This window comes from Belonocnema kinseyi, chromosome 2 (assembly GCF_010883055.1).
Source record: "Belonocnema kinseyi isolate 2016_QV_RU_SX_M_011 chromosome 2, B_treatae_v1, whole genome shotgun sequence".
In the NCBI taxonomy this organism is placed as follows: Eukaryota; Metazoa; Arthropoda; class Insecta; order Hymenoptera; family Cynipidae; genus Belonocnema; species Belonocnema kinseyi.
The window spans coordinates 67,647,625-67,668,552 of record NC_046658.1 but is presented as its reverse complement, the minus strand read 5'-3'; the positions used below and the strand labels follow the sequence as shown (position 1 = coordinate 67,668,552).

General features: G+C 29.5%; 1 protein-coding gene across 3 annotated transcripts in view; it reads right to left on the bottom strand.

Annotated features, from left to right (window-relative positions):
* Positions 1-115: 115 nt before the first annotated feature.
* LOC117168145 (ABC transporter G family member 23) overlaps positions 116-20,928 on the bottom strand; it is a 116,909-nt gene continuing 96,096 nt past the window's right edge. Inside the window, exons 3-15 of one of the 3 annotated variants that reach the window (XM_033353565.1) lie at positions 19,594-19,908; positions 17,914-18,021; positions 9,467-9,560; positions 9,149-9,313; positions 8,372-8,506; positions 8,031-8,072; positions 7,082-7,230; positions 5,216-5,423; positions 4,963-5,140; positions 4,660-4,846; positions 4,282-4,547; positions 3,641-3,727; positions 116-2,847 (exon numbers count right to left, since the gene is read on the bottom strand). In XM_033353565.1, coding sequence (XP_033209456.1) covers positions 2,633-2,847; positions 3,641-3,727; positions 4,282-4,547; positions 4,660-4,846; positions 4,963-5,140; positions 5,216-5,423; positions 7,082-7,230; positions 8,031-8,072; positions 8,372-8,506; positions 9,149-9,313; positions 9,467-9,560; positions 17,914-18,021; positions 19,594-19,908 — 2,149 coding nt within the window. In that variant the 3' untranslated portion in view covers positions 116-2,632. The remainder of the gene's footprint in view (positions 2,848-3,640; positions 3,728-4,281; positions 4,548-4,659; positions 4,847-4,962; positions 5,141-5,215; positions 5,424-7,081; positions 7,231-8,030; positions 8,073-8,371; positions 8,507-9,148; positions 9,314-9,466; positions 9,561-17,913; positions 18,022-19,593; positions 19,909-20,928) is intronic. The other 2 variants (XM_033353568.1, XM_033353566.1) reach the window with 2 other exon arrangements.

Here is a 20,928-nt window from a genome sequence, read left to right as displayed (position 1 = left end):
TGGAAATTCTCTAAAAGGCACGTCTTCGATTTTCTGTAGTTTACTTCTAAAGTCTTTCTTAAAATATTCAATAAATATGACTTTCAAACGTCTCTATATTAAAAAAAAAAACAAGTTCAATATTGAAAAAGAGCACATAATTTATTCTATAAAAATTTCAGGTTAATCTGTCGAGCAGATAAAACAGCGATATTGAAGTACCAATAAAATAGCCTTGATCTAAAGTCGAGCGTTGAATTATTATCTCGAAAATAATTCATAGTAGAGAAAGAATTCAGGGACTTTACCTACATCTACTAAAAATTGTCGAATACATTTTTGTTGATTGAGAATTGATATTAATTGAATTTCCCATAAATAAAAATGCACTCTAGGCAAAATATTCCTATACATATTTACAAATACCAAACTTTAGCTCTGAAATTCTTTCCCCTAATTTAAATGTTTAAAATTATCGCTTTTCGAAAATAAAACTTAATTCAGCTTTTAATTGGTCAGTCACTTTAGACTTTTAAGTCGGAAAGTCTTACTAAAAATCTAAAATAGATTTTGGTAGAGACCGTATTTTATAGTTTAAATACAACACTGCAAAAGTCTTAATCGATCTGAAATGTGCTAGCTGCAGTAGATCTTAAAAAAGACACTAAATAATACATTTTAACAAATAATAAACTTGATTTATCAATCACAGATAATATTTGTTAATCTTTATTTGTGTTAAAAGCCTCGTATATCAGACTGACTACTAATGTACCTTAATTTGTATAATAATAAATCGACATTTTTGCCTAATAATAAAAGGAAAGCTAATAAATTCTTACGCCTATACACCTAAGATAAGGGTATAATGTTAATTTAGAAAAATGTCAATGTTTTTGAAAAATGCTAATAATTCTCAAAATAATTCAAAGACTCCATAGTATTTTGATAACCTATCATTTTTTTCAGAAATGTCCTGTACTATATTCTGGCATTAAACTTACTACAAAAAAGTCGTGTAATTTCAAAAATGTGTAAATACATACTAGTATTTAAAAAAATCAATGTATCATATTTAAATAAAATATTTTAAAGTCAAATGTAAAGAATCTATTTGAAATGTTACGATTTTTTTCTACGAAGATTGATCAAAATTCTATAAAATATCTAAATAAATTTGCAAAATACTATGGAAATTTACCTTCAGAATGAGACCAAGAACTTAAAGAAATGTTCATTATTTTAAAAAGCATCTATATTTTACGTTTTTGCAATATCTTTTTATAATATTAACATTTTGGCTTCATTTTGGACTTTTAACATGTAGAATTTTATTAGCTTTTGTGCTATTATCGGAAAAAAATTTATTAAATACCATAACAATTAAAGTATATCGTAGTATAAGAAGGTAAAATGTGAACATAAAATTGTTTGTTAATTTATTTGTCAATTGATTCTGTGCCAAAACTATCATTAAAAACGTTTTATTGCAGAAAATTTAATTACGTTTCTTTTATCCTGCGCAAACTCTGCTCTAGGGTGGACATTTACGAGGTTATTAAAAAAACAAATCATTTTTTGTACCTGTCTCAAGGTATACGTCAGCTAACACAGACCTTAAGTGACTGGCCTGTAAATAAATAACAAAATAATTTCGGTAGACCCAAAGAAATATGAAAATTGGGATCCAACTCTTTAAATTTTTTCAAATAAAGATACATATTTGAAGTATTTAGAAAGAACTGATTCATTTTTGCTACAAATATAATCTAAAGTAAAATAAGAAAGTCTGATCTTTTCGATGGGTTTAGCGAAATTTGCTGCCTGAATAAAATTCCCGTAGTCAGAAATTGAAACAAGTTTCGCAGCTTTGACATAATTCTAAAATTATTAATTTCTCTACTTGCAAGCGTCCCACGATAAATTTAGACCCATAGGTCCTACTTTTGCCTATGCAAAGGCGATCGCGACTTTCTAACAAATATAAGTTACAATACGAGAACACGTAGAAACTACACTCTGTCTCAGGCACACTCAACAATCACTCGAGAACTTTCTACCACAAGTAACCCGCAGGTTTTATGGAAACCCCATCGCTTAATGGATGAGAATTTTCTGTTAAGAGACGATCCTGACACTCGAAAAGAAAATTCCATTAATTTTCTTGAGCATAAATAGACTAGAAAATTTTACTTCTTCGAGCTGTTCAGATTCAAAAATTTGAGAAAGGGAAAATAGACTAAAAAATATTATTTGCCTCAAATAGTCTTTATTTGAGAGTAATAACTATTCTCCTTCTTAGTTTATTTAGTTTAATTGGATCAAATAAAGATGGAAAATTCATCCTTCGCTTTTCTCAAATTTATTCTAATTTATGTTTTATTTGGTAAATATTTTTAAAATTCTAAAATTCAGACTATTTTTGAATAAAATTTTCTGCGAGGTTCTTGTCACTTCCTTAAAAAAAGTATCATTTTTGTGAAATTTTAGGAGCTCAAGCTCTTTGCCTTCATTACTCTAGAATCTAGTTTGTCGCTCAGGATCGTCCGGGTGCGATTTTTCTTTTTTTTTCCATATCCTGACGAGTCTTGTGAATTCGATATACTGTACACACAGAGCATTTTTTAAAAACACCCTAGAAGAATCAGCAGCTTTATCCACGTTTGAATTTGAGGACGAGCATGCTTATTGTGAGGAAAACGGCGATCCAGAGCATGGTGGAGAGGAATCCTTTGTAGACATCGGGTTCTGTAATACTCCAGCCACGAGTGAGCATCGACCGGAGAGCCGTCGTGGCCATCGTCAGAGGCAACCCTTGTGAAATATATCGCAAAATGGTTGGCATACCCTCCACTGGCCAAATAACTCCTAGATGTTCAAACAAAAATAACCAATGAGATTTTAATGTTTAAAGTTAGTAACTTTAATTAAATTTTGTTTCTAATTCATACCCTATGTTTCAAGGCGTCTATATGTAATATTCGAGAATTTCTGAGGCTTTAAAATATTAAAAAATTTAACAAGTTTTCAATCAGAAAGCTTTTAACTTTACAACTGGTTGGATGGTTTCCAGAATTGCATCTAAAGTCAGGAGATTTGAAAGCAACTCCCTTTTTTGCAAAGGGTTTTAGAAATTCAATTTGCATGGTTTCAAATATAAATTAATTCCAATTTCGAAAATCAAAGTTTTTTTAAAAAGCCAACAATTTTAAAGTTCTATAGTCATTTAAATGACATTTGTTAGAAAAAGAATTTTATTAAGGCATGTTTAAAGATTTTTTTTAGAATTTTAGAAATTTCCACTTAGGGAATCTTGATATTCGAAAGATTTTTAATTTATATAATTTTAAAATTGAAGGGAATTTCCAAGTATTTGAAACTTATATACATTATTTATAATTATTCTAAATAATTTTTATTTAAATTTGGGTAAAGTGAAGATTTAAAAAATCTGAAAACCCTTGTTCAAGAGTTTTAAATTGTTCTTTTTAGTGTAAAATAATATCACAATTATATTTTAAGAAATTTGGATGACTTTTATTTCAATTTTTTTAACGTGTGGAATTTTGTGTAATTTATATATTAAATGGGGTTCATTTTTTGTTTTAAGGGACACCTTGAAATTTCATTTTGATTCATTTACCAAAAATAAAATACATACCGCTGAGAAGCAGAGTTGGATAAAAACTGCCTAGAGCTAGTTGAATGGCATTTCTCTCGAGTTCGCAAATCGCTGAGATCACAAAACCTGAATAAATTAAAAGTAACAAAAATTATAGAAAAATTCTAAATACCATTGTAGGTAAATGATATGAATTTCTCTTTGGCTATTTGAAATTTAATTAGTCATCTGGGTAGCAGAAATGAAGAAATAGATTTGAGTGAACCAGAGAAGCAGAACTTCGAAAATGCCTTATATCAATTTGTGGTAATTAACATTACATTCATAATGAAAGTCGTATTGCACAATAACACCATACCTATATATACTTAAATGTTATATACGAAAACACTCGCAAAACGACTCTATTTACGCAAGCAATTGCTATCGCAATGTTGATCGGTTTTCTAATAAATTCAGTTTTAAATATTTCATAGTTTTAAATATAAATAAAATTAGTGTTATAGAATTACATAAAAAACGATATTAAACACTCAATCAAATATCTAGCTTATATCTTAAAATATATTACAACGAAAAAAATAATTTGTTTTTAAATTAAATGGAAAAAACTGCATTAGCTGCCCAATTGTTTATACTTTTATAATGATTTATGTTTTATTTTGCAGATTTTTTCTTACCGAAGCACATGCCGCACAAGCCTTGAAGAATCGTGAGGATGATGACAAAACCAATTTCGCCTTTACATTCGACTCCGAAGACAATGATCATGAAAATAAGAACCAAGGCGGTTTGTCCACACATCACGACAAATTGGGTAACAACATGAGAGAAAAGAATTTCCCCGGGGGATACACCAGCGACCCAACTTCTATCCAGCAAACCTTCCATCCTTTCGATGATAAGAGCTGATGAAGTCAGGGCAACAGCCAAGAAGAAAACGATCCTATAAAACAGGAAAAATATTGGTGAGAAATCATCGCTTTTTTCCTAGGGAAACTAAAAAAGCTAAGTTAAAAATTGCAAAACCAAGTATTTATCTAGAACATTATTCTCACGTTAAAATAACACCAGGAGCCACGAAATCTGTGAAGCTAGGTTCATTTGTTCCATAAATTGGCTTTAAGAATTGAATCGGTACATCTGCCAGTTTTGTATTCTGATCACAAGCTTTCAGTAAATCCTGTGCAAAATCTCGATAGGCATATTGAAGATTTCTTGCCAGCATGAGACCGATTTGCTGATCTGGAATTATATAAATTGACAAATTAGTACAAATACATTTAATTTAAATTGCAATAATCTTGCAGAATCCAAATGTTTTTCGATAGAGCCTAAATATTAATTTCTTCTCAACTTACTGGACATGTCGAGCCATACTCTTATTTCACTAGAATCCAGAGTTTCATCATCGGCTTCTTTCCCCAAAGTCATTCTAGCAACTAGAGCATCGGTGAAGTTTTCTGTGAAATAAAGTGTCCCCCAAGCCTGACCTCTCCGTACTGCTTCTAAGGCTGTTTCAGGATCCGGATAATATTCCTTTTAAAAAAGGGGTAACAAATAAATAATCAAGTTTAAAGTTTCTTTAACTAGACCTTAAAAATGAAGACTTACTTTCACCATCGTTGTGTTATCGAGAAAATCTAAATATCGACAGCTAAGAAATTTAAATTGGCAGTCTTTGTAAACTGGACAAGTCATGTTTTCGTAGAACATCTCATGATTGACTATGGCCAGCTTTAGTCCCGTGGGGTCTCTCCCGATTGCCAGACAAAAGAGGATGACTTGCATTACTGGCAGGGCGAATATGAACAACATCACTCTGTAATCAATTACAATTAACTTAATGTTTAATGTTCAATTTTAGATGCTTTCCTTAAGCTTGATTAAACTGATTTTTTACTTTTTGGAAAGTTACTTTTGGTAACGTCAAGCGGGCTAACTTCGGACATGTGGGGTGAATTCTGAAATTCCTAAATAGTTTACATTACTTAACCAGAATATAGAATCAATTTAAGCCTTAACTGGTTCTAGGTTCTTGTTAAAACCACCTTAAGTAATTTAAACGATGAATTTAGGAATGTCCAAATTTACCCTACATATAACAAATTACGCCGTTTGAAGGTAATTATTAAAGTACGATCACTTCTTACAATTTTAAATTAGCTTCGTTCCCATGTTTCCTTATTTCACCCTATTCTGTTTTGTTTTTCCATTTTTTCAAGTTTAAATAATTTAGCAATTTTTAATTTTTAATTTGAAGTTTAGAATACAATATTTTTATTGGAGCGCAATTCAACAAGGCAATTAAAAATTGTAACGTTCAATACTTCATAATTTCAAATCAATAGGTTTCAAAACTGAGCTATTTCAATTAAATGCTTTCAAAATTGTATAATTTAAGAAGTAATCTTTTTAAATAAATTAATTTAATGTGATAAATATTATAAATATTATGGATAAAATTTAATCTTTATCGATGGGAACTTAATAGATTACATAATTTAAAATAAATAATTGTTGTTAAGAAAAATTCTTTAATTACATTTTTTAAGTAAGCTGGTAAATTAAAGGTTAATGATTGAGTAATGTAAACTTTTAAACCTTAGACATTAAATAATTTCAAATTAAAATATTAAAAATTGCTTCATTTTTTTAATTAAAGGTATAATTTCAGATTAAATTATTCGAAATTGAGAATTTTATTTTTACAATTTTTAATACTAAATATTTTTTTATTCAATTCGTTCAAAATGAAACAATTATAAATTTAAAAACATAAAAATACACAAACATAAAACTGTATAGGCCTTCAACATTAAATGTAAAAACTGTCAAATTTTTTACTCTAGAGTTTTAAATTTATATTGTTCCATCTTGTAAAATTTAATGAATTCTGAGTGAGACTTTCTTAATAGGTTTTAAAGCAGTCACGTTTAAATTTTTAAAAATCAATTCCCTGAAGTTCTTTTAGATTGTAAGTTACGGTTGAACAATCTTAAATTAAGAACGTTCCACAATGGATCATTAAAACAGATTACAATTTAAAACGTTAAAAATTATACAATATAAAACGTTCAAAATTATCCAATTTTAAACTGAAAACTTTGATTGTTATAAAAAAATGTCAAACTTCGAAAGTTTCCAAGATTCAAGTTTCTGTTAAATTTTAGACGTTACAATTTTTTAAGTATTAGGTATTTATAGGGTGCATAGCGGTCCACGAATTTGAAAAAAAACGCGAGAAAACCCCGGGAATTTTATTTAGGATCGGGAATTTTTTTCTTCTATAGCCAAATCTACTTTTTTCTACTTTGTCTTCTTATTATTTAGTCGAAAATCAGAGCGAGGACAATCTGAGTGGATTTACATACATATTGTATACTGTTGATAAAAGAAGTCAGAATGAAGGAATTTAGTCCATTATTGAAGCAGATATTGAAAAAATAGTAAAAATTTTAACGTTTTCTTAAAACTTACCCAACGTTTCTCCACATTCGCAGAAAGTTTTTCTGCAGGAGAGCCTTAATTTTCCCTGTGGTGGTGAACTTGTAGCAATCGGAAAAGTCGCAGTCCTCGCACTCCACCGTCGAATCATCCTTGACTCCTGGCAGTGGTTTACCACTTAACTATTTAAAAAAAATGAATTCTTTTATTATCAGTTAGCTAAGAAATTCTTTCCGCGGGAATAGGCTGAAAACATTATCTAAGTCTTAGAACTTTAATTTTTTACTAATAAATGTTGTCTAAAAAATAGGGGATTGAGAAATTGAGTGTCTGAAAATGTTGTTTACGGATAGCACCGATCGAGTTATGTTTAATGGTATGATAAAAAAAATTGTATCCAGATTCTTACCATGGAGTCAACCTCGACTTCTGGCAGTCGTTTGCCACTCGACTATTCCAAATATATATATATATATATATATATTGCCAATTCATTTAAAATTTTCTTATGTTGAATATTAAGGTAAAATAAAAGGGCATAAGGCTGAAGTTGACTGCATATTTTCTTTCTATGGTAGAAGTTCAATTTTTGATGATTAAGGCATAGAGACTAAAATTTTATATGTGGCTAGAACCACACGAGAATAAAAAAAAAATTGGATCCACATTATTACCATCGAATCAACCTTGACTTCTTGCGGTCGTTCGTCACTCAACTATTAAAAAAATCGAAATATTCTCATGTCGAATGTTTAGGTCAAATCAAATTGCATAAGGCTGAAGTTGAACGTAAATTTTCTCTCGATGGTAGAAGTTCAATTTTTGAGGATTGCGGAATATAAAAAATTCCGTGAATTGGGAAATTATGTATATGGAGATTTTATATACTCTCTGGTGTTATATAGAGTTATATAACATATTACATAAAATGTTATATACTCTGCTTAATGGTATAATAAAAAAAATGTATCTAGATTCTTACCGTGGAGGCAACCTTGACTTCTGGCAGTTTTTTGCCATTCGACTATTAAAAAAAAAAAAAAATTATCACCAATTCATTCGAAACTTTCTTGTGTCCAGTATTAAGGACAAATCGAATAACATAAGGCCGAAGTTGAATGGAAATTTTTCATCGATGTAGAAGTTCAATTTTTGATGATATTGAGAAATGAAGATAAGTGTAGTGAATTGAAAAATTGTGTATGTGTAGATTTTTAAGAGTTGGAGAAGGAAGATATGAATTTTGAAGAACAATTTCCAAGGAGCTAATTTTTGATTGGTAAAAAAGAATTTTAACGAGGGTTTGTGTTCCCAAACTCTTACGTCATAATGACTTCCCACTCCATTAGTCGTGTCGTGAATGAGGACTTCTTTGCTCTGATGAAAGTTGAGGCCAACAACTCCAGACTCCTCCGTAACGTAGACTGGTTCGTCTTTTTTGCCCCAGTTTAAAGAAGCCTGTTGATGAACGAGATCAAGAGTTATTAATTACGAAAGCAGTAGCCAAGGAAGAAATATTAAATTAAAGATTTGAAAGCTATTTAATCTAATCTACAGACTGTTAGACATTTCATATTCTATTTCACTTCATTCCATGTTTCAGAAGAATCTCAATTCAGAAAAGGTTGATTTTTTAGAAAATGCTTCTTTGAAAATGGAACCAATTTGATATAGAATATCAAATTTGTAAAGAAGAATGTCAATAATTTATTTGAAATCATGCAGTTCTAGGAATTAATTTGACAATAGATTGACAGTGTATTTCGTTTTTAAATTTACCAACTGAAAATTCTAATATTTTAATTTTAAAAGTTATAAATAGCATCAGAGAATTTACAATACAGAAATTGGTATTCTCTCGAGGACTGAATAACTTAGAGATTCTAAGGTCTGTTTCTTCCATGATGCTTGTCCTGAGGTTATGAGAAAAATATTTAATAACACAGTTTTCTGAGTTTAGAACCAATATTTCTGTTAGCAAAGTTCATTCTTCTCAATTTTTATTTTTTATTATATTTAGAGAAAAATGAGAGATTGGCCATTTTAAATTATGGTTTAAACATTTGAAATTTTTTTTCAATTTTTTATTATACAACTTACGAGACTAATATTATTGGTAATATTGAGTTCTGTAGGTGGGGCATATTGTCCTTGTTTTCTAGATAGTTTTAGGAAAACGTCCTCGAGAGAGGCACAGCTGTAAATCTGGAGAAGATTTCTTGGTGATTCCTCAGCCAATAACCTCCCACTCCTCATGAGACCAATCTATAAAAAAGAATTAATTTTGATCAATTCAAAAATAAAATTTTTCACAGTGAAAAAAACATAAACTTATTGCTTGATTAATAAAGCAATTAGGATATTATTTAATTGCTCAGGAAATTATTTTATTTGTATAAAATATTAGAAAAATCGTACCGTGTGTGCTTGTCTAGCTTCCTCGATATAATGTGTTGTAATGATGACTGTTTTATTTCCATCTTTGGTAATTTGAACCAAGTGATTCCAGATACTAAAAGCAAAAATAATGTTCATATTATTGTGATTATCGTCACAAAGCTTATTTTAAACTTTCACGTCTATGGGTTTTTATTTTCTAATAATAAAAATATAAGCTTTTTAAAACTCCATTATTACACAAATGTTTAAATATGATGTTTTATACAGTTTTTAAACAATAATTAATATTTCTTAATTCCCAGCACTTGAAATTTCAACAAAATATATTGCACGTTTTTGAATGGAAAACGTTCAAATTCAAACTATTTTAGATTAGGGAAAACTTTGAAAGAAAGGGAAATATTTTGAATGAAAAGGATTTGAATTTGTATCATTTTAAACTAAAAGCGCTCAAATTTGGATAAATTAAATTTGAAAGTGTTTGAAATTGAAAAGTTCTGAAACATAACCTCTCAAAATTTCGAGACATTATATAAATTAAATATTTTCAGATACGAATTTTGAAAGTTGGATGATTTAAAATCCAAAGGAATTAATATTGTATTATTGAATAATTCAAAATAAAAAATTTGTAATTCAAATAATTTTTTATTTGAACCGAATAAAATTGTACTATTTTAAATAAAAAACTGAAATGAATTTTTGAAAATCAAATCTGCTGAAATTACATAATTTCAAATTATTATTACATTAGCAAATTATAATTTAACTTAAAAACTAAATAAACAAATATGTCTAAAATTAAAAAATAAGTCCACCATTTTTCACCATTAAAAATCGGACAATTGTCAATTATAAATCTTTGCCTTTAAATTGAATGACTCTATCAAAAGTTCTTAATAAAACGAAATTTTGAACAGTTTTAAACGAGAGACATTAAGAATACTTGTAAAAATTCCACCACTTCAATTTTAATTGCAAAATTAAAAACTATGAACGGAAACTCTGAATAGTTAACGTTGAACATGAAAATTTAAATCTAAAATTATAACTATTCTAAATTAAAGTAATGATTTAATTTCTAACGTACAAATTTCACAGGGGAAGGCCTCCTCTCGACATTTTCTTGTGTATGAGACTATTATCAATCGATAGTGCCTCAAAAATAATTAGACACATGTCCCGGCTTCTTTGTAAGTGGGCCCTTGTTTAAGAATTATGAGCGTTTAAAAATCACGGTCGCCGTTGCTGCCAAACGTGTACCGAGTCGCGCGCGGTTGCTTTCACCAAAGCGCCGCCGGTGGAGCGGTAAAGAGCCCGCATAGCGATCACGCTGCTAATGGTTTAAATTATTTTGACGACATTTTTTATTATTTTTCGAATTGTAAACATGTTAAATAATCATCTTTTGATGCTACCCCTGCGATTAATTTTTTTTTTCAAAAATAGACCAATTATTGGGAAATAAATATCAGGGAGGCTTGTTACGCACATCAGAAGCAATGTGTTAAATTTTATAACGTAAAAAGAGACATCTGCGGTCAAAGTCGGAAAAAATGAGTGTTTGTATTTATTCTGTTTTTCTGATATTTATTCTGTTTTCCTAATTCCAGTTTCGGACCTATTGTCACGATTCATTGAAGAGTGGAGAGAGTCGGCCTAGCTGCCCCGCTCGTCGATTCTCATTCTTTCCGTAGCCGCAGTGAATAGTCCATCTCTCTGCGAACATAATTTCGCGAGCAACAGTGGTGAAAATAATTACAACAGTGTTGCCTTTTGAAAGTCGCCTGGTCTTTATTGGAAGAAAAGAAGGTTCTTGCTCCCGAACATCTATATGAAATCGACCGTTCTGCAAGTTACATCGGTAAGGCGTTGAAGGACAATGTCATCCATTTCTCCAGTGAAAATATCCTCTCGACGGTGGAAGATCTGATTTTTTGGAAGAACAGCCAGGTTCAAATTCGCATTTTTTGCCAAATTTAAAAGATTCTTTTATTAAAGTACATTCCATGTATCCGTAAGAATGACCGTAGTCAAATAATTTGCGGATTATCTTATTTTAGGTGTACGAATAAAGGGGATGATGACGCTTAAAAAGACGTCTTTGAACCCCCGGCGAATTTCAAGCATATTACACTCGAATACAAATGAAATACTGTGGCTTTCGCCCAAAAACACCCGAATTACAGTATATGAATGCAATAAATATCCACCAAAAGAATTTCAACAAAGGAAAAATAAACATATTATCTAACGTAGATGTGCTTTTAAAAGGACAAAAATAATATTTCTTCTTTAAAATTATTTGATTTACAAAAGCAAGTCCACATAGATTGTAATAAAACATAAATATTCATAGGCCACAACAAGAATCCTACAGCAATGGGCAATATCTACGAAAGTAGCGGATAAAGCAACGAAAAGTTACAAAATTCATCACTAAGATGACGTTGCCTCCCTTGACGAGATCGTTGCAATCGCAGAAAAATTTTAACGGCAAACGCAAGTATTGATCAAGAAATATCCGCTAGAATACTTAATTAACACAGATCAGTCCGGTTGTCGATACGAAATGGTTATGGATCTTTCACTTGATTTCCAAGGCTCAAAAACAGTCCTAGCGCAAAAGCATAATTTAAACAAAACCACCTATCCATACACAATCCAATACAGTGCCGCTGGAACCCTTTTACCGCACGTTTTTATATGCATCCAAGAAACAGGAAATAAATTCGGCCCTAGGGTCTCAAAAACAGTGGAACAATTAACAGAAGAATATAGGAATATTATCGTGACGTGCTTGAAATCTGGAAAATTGACAAAACAACAGTTTATCAAGTATCTGAAAAAAGTCCTCAAATCCTATGTATGTGAAAATAATTTTTTATTACTTCTTGATTCGTGGGGAGGACAAGCAGATTTGTTCATTTAATGACATCTTCACGCACGAATCAGACGAGGTAACTTGCACCGTTGAAGACATTCCTCAAAATTGCACCCCTCTATGTCAACCCTATGACGTTTATTTTAATCGACAAATAAAAAATATTACAGAAAAACTGCAAAATGGATCGAATTTATTAGAAGAAAAACGGGAAATAAACACTCGCGAGGATGCCATAAAAATGAATTCCATTATCCAACACCAATAAAGTTCTCCGGTATTCAATGACATGTTTAAATACACTTGGTATGCTTAATAATTAATTTTGGGTAGAATTTCCTTTTTAAACGCAAATTAAGCGTGCACCCCCTGAATCTAATTCGAGAAAGCTGCCATTGCAATGGGGTTGCGTTTATAAAATGTACTGGTTGTCGGAAAACGTTATTTTTAAATTGTTTCTACGGTGATTATCACCGAAAAATATGTAAAGAATAATAAATTACGATTATACAAATAAATTAATCGAAAAGTGCCTGCCTGATATTTATTTTTCAATAATTTAACTATTTTTGAAAGAAAATAATTTTAATCGCAGGGAATCATCAAAAAATTATAATTTGATATGTTTAAAATGTGAAAAATAATTAAAAAAGAAATGTCGAAACATTGATTTGAAACAACGGCAGCGTATTCGCTGACATGCGCGACGTTTTGGTGGAAGCAACCACGCGCGACTCGGTACACGTTCGGCAGCCGCGGCGACGGTGATTTTCAAACACGCATAATTCTTAAACGAGGGCCAGCGCCGGATTTACCAAGGGGCACGGTGGGCTAGTGCCCCTGGCCCCCGAAATTACGTACGTTACAGCAAAATTGGGATTTTCTCTGCCCATAAGAAGGCCCCTTCGAGGTTTAGCCCTAGGCCCCGAAAAATGTGAATCCGGCGCTGACGAGGGCCCATTTACAAAGAAGCCGGGACATGTGTCTAATTATTTTTGAGGTACTATAGATTGATAATAGTCTCATAAACAAGAGAATGTCGAGAGGAGGCCTTCCCCTTTCAGATAGTTTAATTTGGATCTATTTTAATTGTATCAAAACATAATTTTTAACTTTTTAATTTCAAATCCTTTAATCTTTAACACTTCTTTTTAAATTATTATTCATTCTTGAAACTTTCCTATCAAATATTTTTAATTTTTAAATTATTTCTCTTTTAAAAATAATCTTCAACTAAGAATCGGACAATTTTAAGATATAATATTCAAAATTAAAAATTAAAAAAAAAAGGAATGCAAAATCAGATTGAATTTGAAACGCTTAATATTTTAGAACATTTTAAAATAAAAACATAATTTAATTTGCAATTCATGGTTCTAAAATATTCTCATTGTTAAAACATGAATTTCAGAAATGATTTTTCTAATTTTCCATTGTTTTGCATTTATTTTTAACTATTTAATTTTGTGCGTTTAAAATTGAAGCCAAATAATGTAGAATATTTAAGTCTAAAATTAAAATTTTTTAAACTGACCTTCAAGGCTTTTTATATGAAATTTTGTAATTTTGAAAGTTTTTACAGTGAAATTGTCCTTAAATTTTTAATATTTTATTTGGAACTATAACCTCAGTTTGAAGGCCTCAAAAATTAAATTACTTCAAAATTTTGTATTCACAACTATAATTTTTAATTGAAATTCTAGACATTTTCAATGTGATAAATGTATTATTAATAACTATGATATGTAGTATCAAAAAACATTTGAAATGATTGGATAGATTTTTTACTAACAAAGTGTTTTATGTTAAAACAAAAGTCATTGCCATTTTCAAAATTAAACAATTCAAACTTGTAACGTTAAAAATTGAATGATTCAAAACTTTGTATAAAAATTGAAGTATTCTTAAATCAGGATCTTGAAACTAAGTCATTAAAAGTAATTGATTTTTAGATTGTGCCATCACATTCTATCACATTCAATCATCTTAATCTATAGTGCCAAATTATAACTTGAAAATCAACGATAGATAATTTCCACGTAAGGGGGACAATTTAATGTTTCAAATATACAAACAAGAATTTGATCTTAAAATACAGCAGGCGACAATTTTCATATTATTTGTAATATATTATCTTTTACAGAATATTCTGAATCAGTTTCTTTAATTTTTCGGATTAATTATTTTTTAATTCTACCAACCGTTTTAAAGTGCGTTAAAGATTTTACGTATTACATGCAAACTAGTTTGAAAATGTTATTTTAAACTGAGTAATTCGATTTACACTGTACATAACATTTTATAAGTTTTATAATATCCATCATATCTATTAGTTTAGAAAAACTCTCAACTCCTCCCAATTGTATAAAATAATATCTAAAAAATTTAAGAACTGGATAAATTCATTTCATTTATAATATTTTCAAAAGATTTCTAAACTTAATTTTGTTTTTGTTTTAATCGTCATTTGTAAAGTATAAATCTCACAAAAATAAGATTTTTTATATATTTTTTTTCTTTGAAAAAAGGTTTGAGATCTCCAGTATGAATATTATAATAATTCTGAATGATGGGAAGAAGTCAGATCGACCTAAAGAACTCATGTTTTATTAACGATCTGTTTTGCACGATACGAGAGTTTTTTCATCATTTTCTTTTATTCCAAAGTGTTTCTGTACCTTGACACCTGATCTTCATAATCTCGCTAAAAACTTCCAACTCGCACATGCTTCTTGTATCTAATTTTCCACAGATCTTACGTAATATAGGCTCTATTATTTAAACATCAGTTAGGAGCCTGATGAGAATATTATTTATTCTTTTTAATTGATTCTAATAGGACTTTTTTATCTTTCTTTTGTGTCTATTTCTTCCCTACTTTTTAAAATTATTTTTCCTCAAGTATGTTCTGCAAATTATTTTCTCATCATTTTTGATCTCTTGCAGACTATAACTCTGTCTCACTACTTTTTCATTGTTTTCCTTTAATTTTGCATTTTCCTTGTGGCGCATCATTCTACTCCTTTTTCTTCTTATATATATTTTTCGAGATTGTTCGAAAACAGATTCTAGGAATTACAAAATTTCCTTTGCTCCTTTTTTTTCTTTAGTATTTTTTCCTCATTCCGAGTTAATTCTTTGAACTCTTTTTTTTCTTCAGGTCGTGGCACTAATTAAAGGTACACGTATTGCACTCTGAATGACAAAAAAGGAAGAGATCATAAATATTTCATGACAGAGAAGAATTGATTCCCTTGTTTGCTTCTGTGATGAACCAGGTGTGGGTCAAAATTTACTTCTGTGCGTGAATAAACTTTACTGGATATAGTTTGGATAACAAAATTTTATTCGATATTCACAATACTTTAATTAAAAATAAAATTTATACATAGGCTTCAAATGATTAATTTATTTAAAGAATTTCGATTTTTTAATCAAAAGGCACCATATTTATTTGCTTTCAGATTCAAAGGCTTTGAGATATTTTAATTCTTTTAAATATATGAGGCCTCATAGAAATTCTTAATATTTAATACCTAGACGCATTCAAATGTTCGAGTTTTAACTTTCAACTTTGAAAGCTTTAGGATTGAGTCAGTTTGAATATATTATTTTTGCATATTGTAATTCAAGAGAAAGAAAGTTTAGAAATCATCTGCAATCATTTTTATTGTCTGAGATTCCTTTGAAATGCCCAAAACATTTTTGAACCCTCGTTTATTTGAAAAATGCTTATAAAGTGGTGCAAGAAATAATTTTACGGATGACTGTTTTCTACTACTGTAGATTCGTAACAATAAAAGGAAGTCGAACACTGTTACGTCCAGTAAAAGCGACTTTTACTATTGCAAATCGGAATAGTTTATGCGCGTTACTACCGACGTTCATCGTTCGCATCGCGGCATATAATCAAATATATATATATTTTTATTTTCAATCAGGAAGAAGGTTCATAATCTTAATGTCATAATTTTCCTAGTTGCGCGAGCAAAGTTATGTTATTGAATGAAAAAAAGTTAAAACCGAATTGAAACCGATATTGGAAACCGAAATCCGAGTTGCTTATTTATTTCTTAGACTATCTTAAAATTTTGCCAGGTGGCAGATCAATTTATTTTTTAATAAAAGTAATTTTATAGATTACTGACTTGAAAATATTCGACAAAATGATTTTATTTACCCATTTAAACAAAGATTAAGTACATTTTATTGACATTCTATATTATAGTTGGAAAGAATCTAGTATCTTCAAATAAGAAAATAATGAAAAGGATTCGTTTAGGAGACATACAGAATGCAATAGATTTCAGTTAGAAGGGAATACGAATCAATTGTACGTCGGACGTAAATCTGAAGGCAGAGTTTGTTTAAACGATTAATTTATCCATTTCATAAAAAAGTTGGAGTAAAAATATCAGCAAAAGTTTATGAGGAAAATTTTTATTCGTTTTGATTATAAAACTAGTTTAAGGATTAAATTAGAATGTTGGCCGTTATGCGAATGCTACTTAGTTTTAAATTTCGTCGCTCTCATAATAATATTTTCCCGACTAGATTGACGTTTCTGAAGAATAAACTCTACCCCAGATTGAGGTGATGTGGGTAATAAAAGTTCGTGATACGAATAATAAAAATAAAAAATTATAATCTAGGTAAATGTATTCTCGAAGTTGTTTTCATTTCAAAAAATTGAACGTGGTAAACACAGCTGCAAGATTTGTTCAAGTATCTTGAGTTTCTTAAAATACTGGTGTGATTTTTTGATACTTTTAATTTGTTTGAAGCTGATCTTTTTCTTATTTAAAAAAATTATCTGTTTTAACTTTTAGGATAAGTACAGTGGAAAATTTGGAACTTTAAGAAATAATTTATGTTTTAAAGTCCAGGAAAGTAAGATTTAAAAGGTAAACTGAATGCTTTTTGATCATTTTTCGTGTTTGAAGAACTGGTACTTCACGGTCGGTCACAAAACCTCGAGTGGTTTTGCATCGTGATGGCCGTTGTATGGCGTTGACGTCATTGGGATAGTACTCTTTGATCTTTTTTTTTATAGGTAAACTTAATTTTTGCATTAATTTATATTTGCATCATTAACTCGAGTGCTGTAAAGAAATGTTTTTTTTTACGAGTAAAGATTCTGAAGTTTTAGTTTTGTAAATCGAGGAAAAAATAAAGAAGTATAGATCTATTCAAGTCGGTATTTTCAAAGCGAACTAATAATCTATTAATCTAATTCTTCGTCGGAAAATAAATTAACATCAGATAAAGATACATTAGGAATTCGTCTTTTTTTTCTTCCCAAATTGCTGATATACTCGTACGTGATGGAAAGGTTCCTTTCGCCTATATATCTTTTCTATTTTAACGTTAATATCTTTAATATAAAAAATTTTATTTTATTTACTTAACCTGTCTTAACTGATATTAATATGATTAGTCATCGACTTTCTTAAAATCATAAAATTATTCCTAAATTGTAAAAAAATTCAAAGGCTGGGTTCTATTTTTCTAACCTTTAATTTTATGAATTCTGGTCCTGCAGAAGTTTATTTACAAGATTGGATAAAATATTGGTACTTACCTTTGTCTTAAAAGAGGATCTACACCTACTGTCGGTTCGTCCAGTATTAAAAGTTCTGGATCGTGCATTAGAGCTACGGCAAAAGAGACTCGTCTTTGTTGACCGCCACTGAAACGATAAATATGGTTAGTCATTATTTTTATATCATAATAGTTTATTTTCAACTTAAACCCGAAAATTTAATCAAACATATTTATGAATCGTTTCTCAACTGCCAAAGTCTTAGATGTAAACAAGATTTTTAGAACTAAAAAAAATAATCTGTACTCAATTTTCATACTGTTCCTATCTGTGAAATAGCTTTTAAATTGGATATAAATTAAATTAAAATTTCCCGCATCAATATTTAAAACTTGAAATTAAAATTCAAAGCATTAATATAAATTTTTAACAAAATTAATTAATTTGAAGGGATTTTAAAGGATTTAAAATATTTTAGGGAATTTTTTTAAATTACAAGCAATTTGCAATATCTTTAATAAGTTATAAGAGATTTCAAAAAATTTTAATGATTTGAAGTATGCTAGACTGTTTTTCTTAAGATTTTAGTGTATTTTTAGAAATTCAAATGATAGATTTCAATCATTTAAAGGCGTTCAAAAGGATTATACAGATTTTAGGGTATTTTACAACATTTCAGGGAATTCTTAATAGATTTCAACAATATGAAGTATGCAGAAGGATTTAAAAAATTTCAAAACTTTTAAATAGTTTCAAGAGATTTCAAGAGGATTAAATCTTCAAGGGATTACGAATTTTTAAAATTAAAAATGTATTTTTTAATTTTCAAGTGTTTAAATGATTTTAAGCGATTTAAAAAAATTTGCATTGGGTTTTAAAGAATTGCCTAGAATTTCGGAAGATATGGAAGGATTTTATGGTGCCTATAAAGTTTTAGGATATTTCCAAAGATTTCCAAAACATTTTATCAGATTTCCTGGGATTTAAATGATTTTGAGGGATTTTAAAATCTTACAAGGTATTTTAATATATTTTCCAGGACTTCAGGAAATATCAGATTTCATGTAATTTCATAGGATTTTCATGAGGAATTTCATAAGATTTTAAAGAATTGAAAATATTAGGATATTTCAAAACATTTCAAAGAATTTTCAAATGATTTCCGAATTTGAATGGATTTAAAAAAGATGAAAAGATGTAAGGGTTGCTTGAAAGTTTTCAAGGAATTTTGAATCTATTTCAACTATTTGAAAGGATTTTAAAAAATTGGAAAGATTTAAGGATTGTTTTAAGAATTTCAAGGAATTCTCAAAAGCTTCAAAAAGACTTAAAATAATTGGAAGACTTTAAATTTTCACAATTTAAATTTCGAGTGCTTCCAAGCTAGAATCCTACATTATATGTTGTAAACTTGTATTTTTCCAATTAAAATGTAGTTGCTTTGGTGCAAATATTAATTACAATATTTTAATTTCACAATTAGAATTGTTTTAAATATGGATTATCCAGTTTCTATTTAAAAAAAATTGTTTGAGTTTTAGATTGAATTATTGATCTTCTAATCAAATACTGATTTATTATCTAATCCATTTCAGAAAATTGAGTAAGATTTGTTTTGGAATGGAAGAAAGCCGAAGAAAATTTCTGAAAAGTAAAAAGAATCTGACAAAAGAAGATGATGACTGTAAATACATAGAAATATTTTAAAAGGCAGCTCACCTAAGATTTTTGACCATTCGATTTTGTGAAGGAAGGTCGAGGAACTGGAGGAGAAATCGTAACCTTTCGACGATTTCTGCGGTGCACATGCCGAAGATCCAGCCAAAGTACATCATGGTTTCCCTGATTGTAAATTCTCCATAAAGTGCAATTTCTTGCGGCATATAACCTACTTGCTTCCCAGGCACTCCGGAACCCTTCGTACCCGGTTTTCCACCTAATACCCATATTTCACCTGAATTTAATCGTCTCCTTCCCACAAGACAAGAGAGTAAGGTAGTTTTTCCACAGCCACTAGCGCCTAAAAGTCCGTATCTGGAAACAAGAAAGAAGCCTTTTTTTAATCATTCTACTTTCACTGCGATTACATCATTCGATATGCTTGCATCGAGTGATAATTTACATTGCATAAGTTTTTTTAGTCTTGAGCGTTAATTAATTTAATTAATTTAATTTTGTAATAGTATAAATGACATTTTTATGGAGATTCTTCAAATTTAGAAAAGAGGAACGTGTTAAAAAATTAATTATTGCATGAGAAAAATTCTTAGTAGTGAAATGGGAAGGAAAGTTCTATCCACGTGTAAACCTTGGCCTTCATTAATCTAGAAGCTGATTATAACGTTCAGAGGCTATAGCTACTTAAAATTGATTCCGATATTGAGTTTTTTAATGCTGTGAATTCATGATTGCGTGGGCATGTTTCAATTTATTTTATTTGCAATGGAATCACTGATTAAATGGGAATTAAAATGTCAAATACACTAACCTTTAATTTCAGGAAATTCGAAGATCAATGTCTAATATAGCAAATAATTATATTCTGTAATCATAATTCTCCAATGAAGCTTACGTCCAAGAATTTCGTCTATAGAAGACAATGAAAGTGATTATTTTCTTATTTTTGTTTTGTTATAACTCAAACAGAACCTATATCCTTATACTGATATTTCTATGGTTGTACGCATTTCTCATTAGGGACAAATGTCTTTTTCTTGTGTCTGTAATTTCGTGGGCAATTAATGAATTAGTAATAGTTGGTTTTACTTGAGATGTGTATCAATTTCTGTTTAATGGCAATGCTAGTTTCATAATTTGCTTAATGAACTGTTAGGTTTGAGACCAATTTTGTTTCAGTGTTCTTACTCGTTTGTTTATAAAACTGTATTAATCTGGGTTAAAAGGAAATGTCAATATACTTCTGGCAATTGATTTTACAATAAAAAGTGACGCTATTTCAAAGTATACTTTCGCAGTATGTCCCATTTGATCCTATTTATTTTCCGGGTTATCCCAGTGTTAACCCGTCGGGATGTCTGGGATATTCAAGTATTC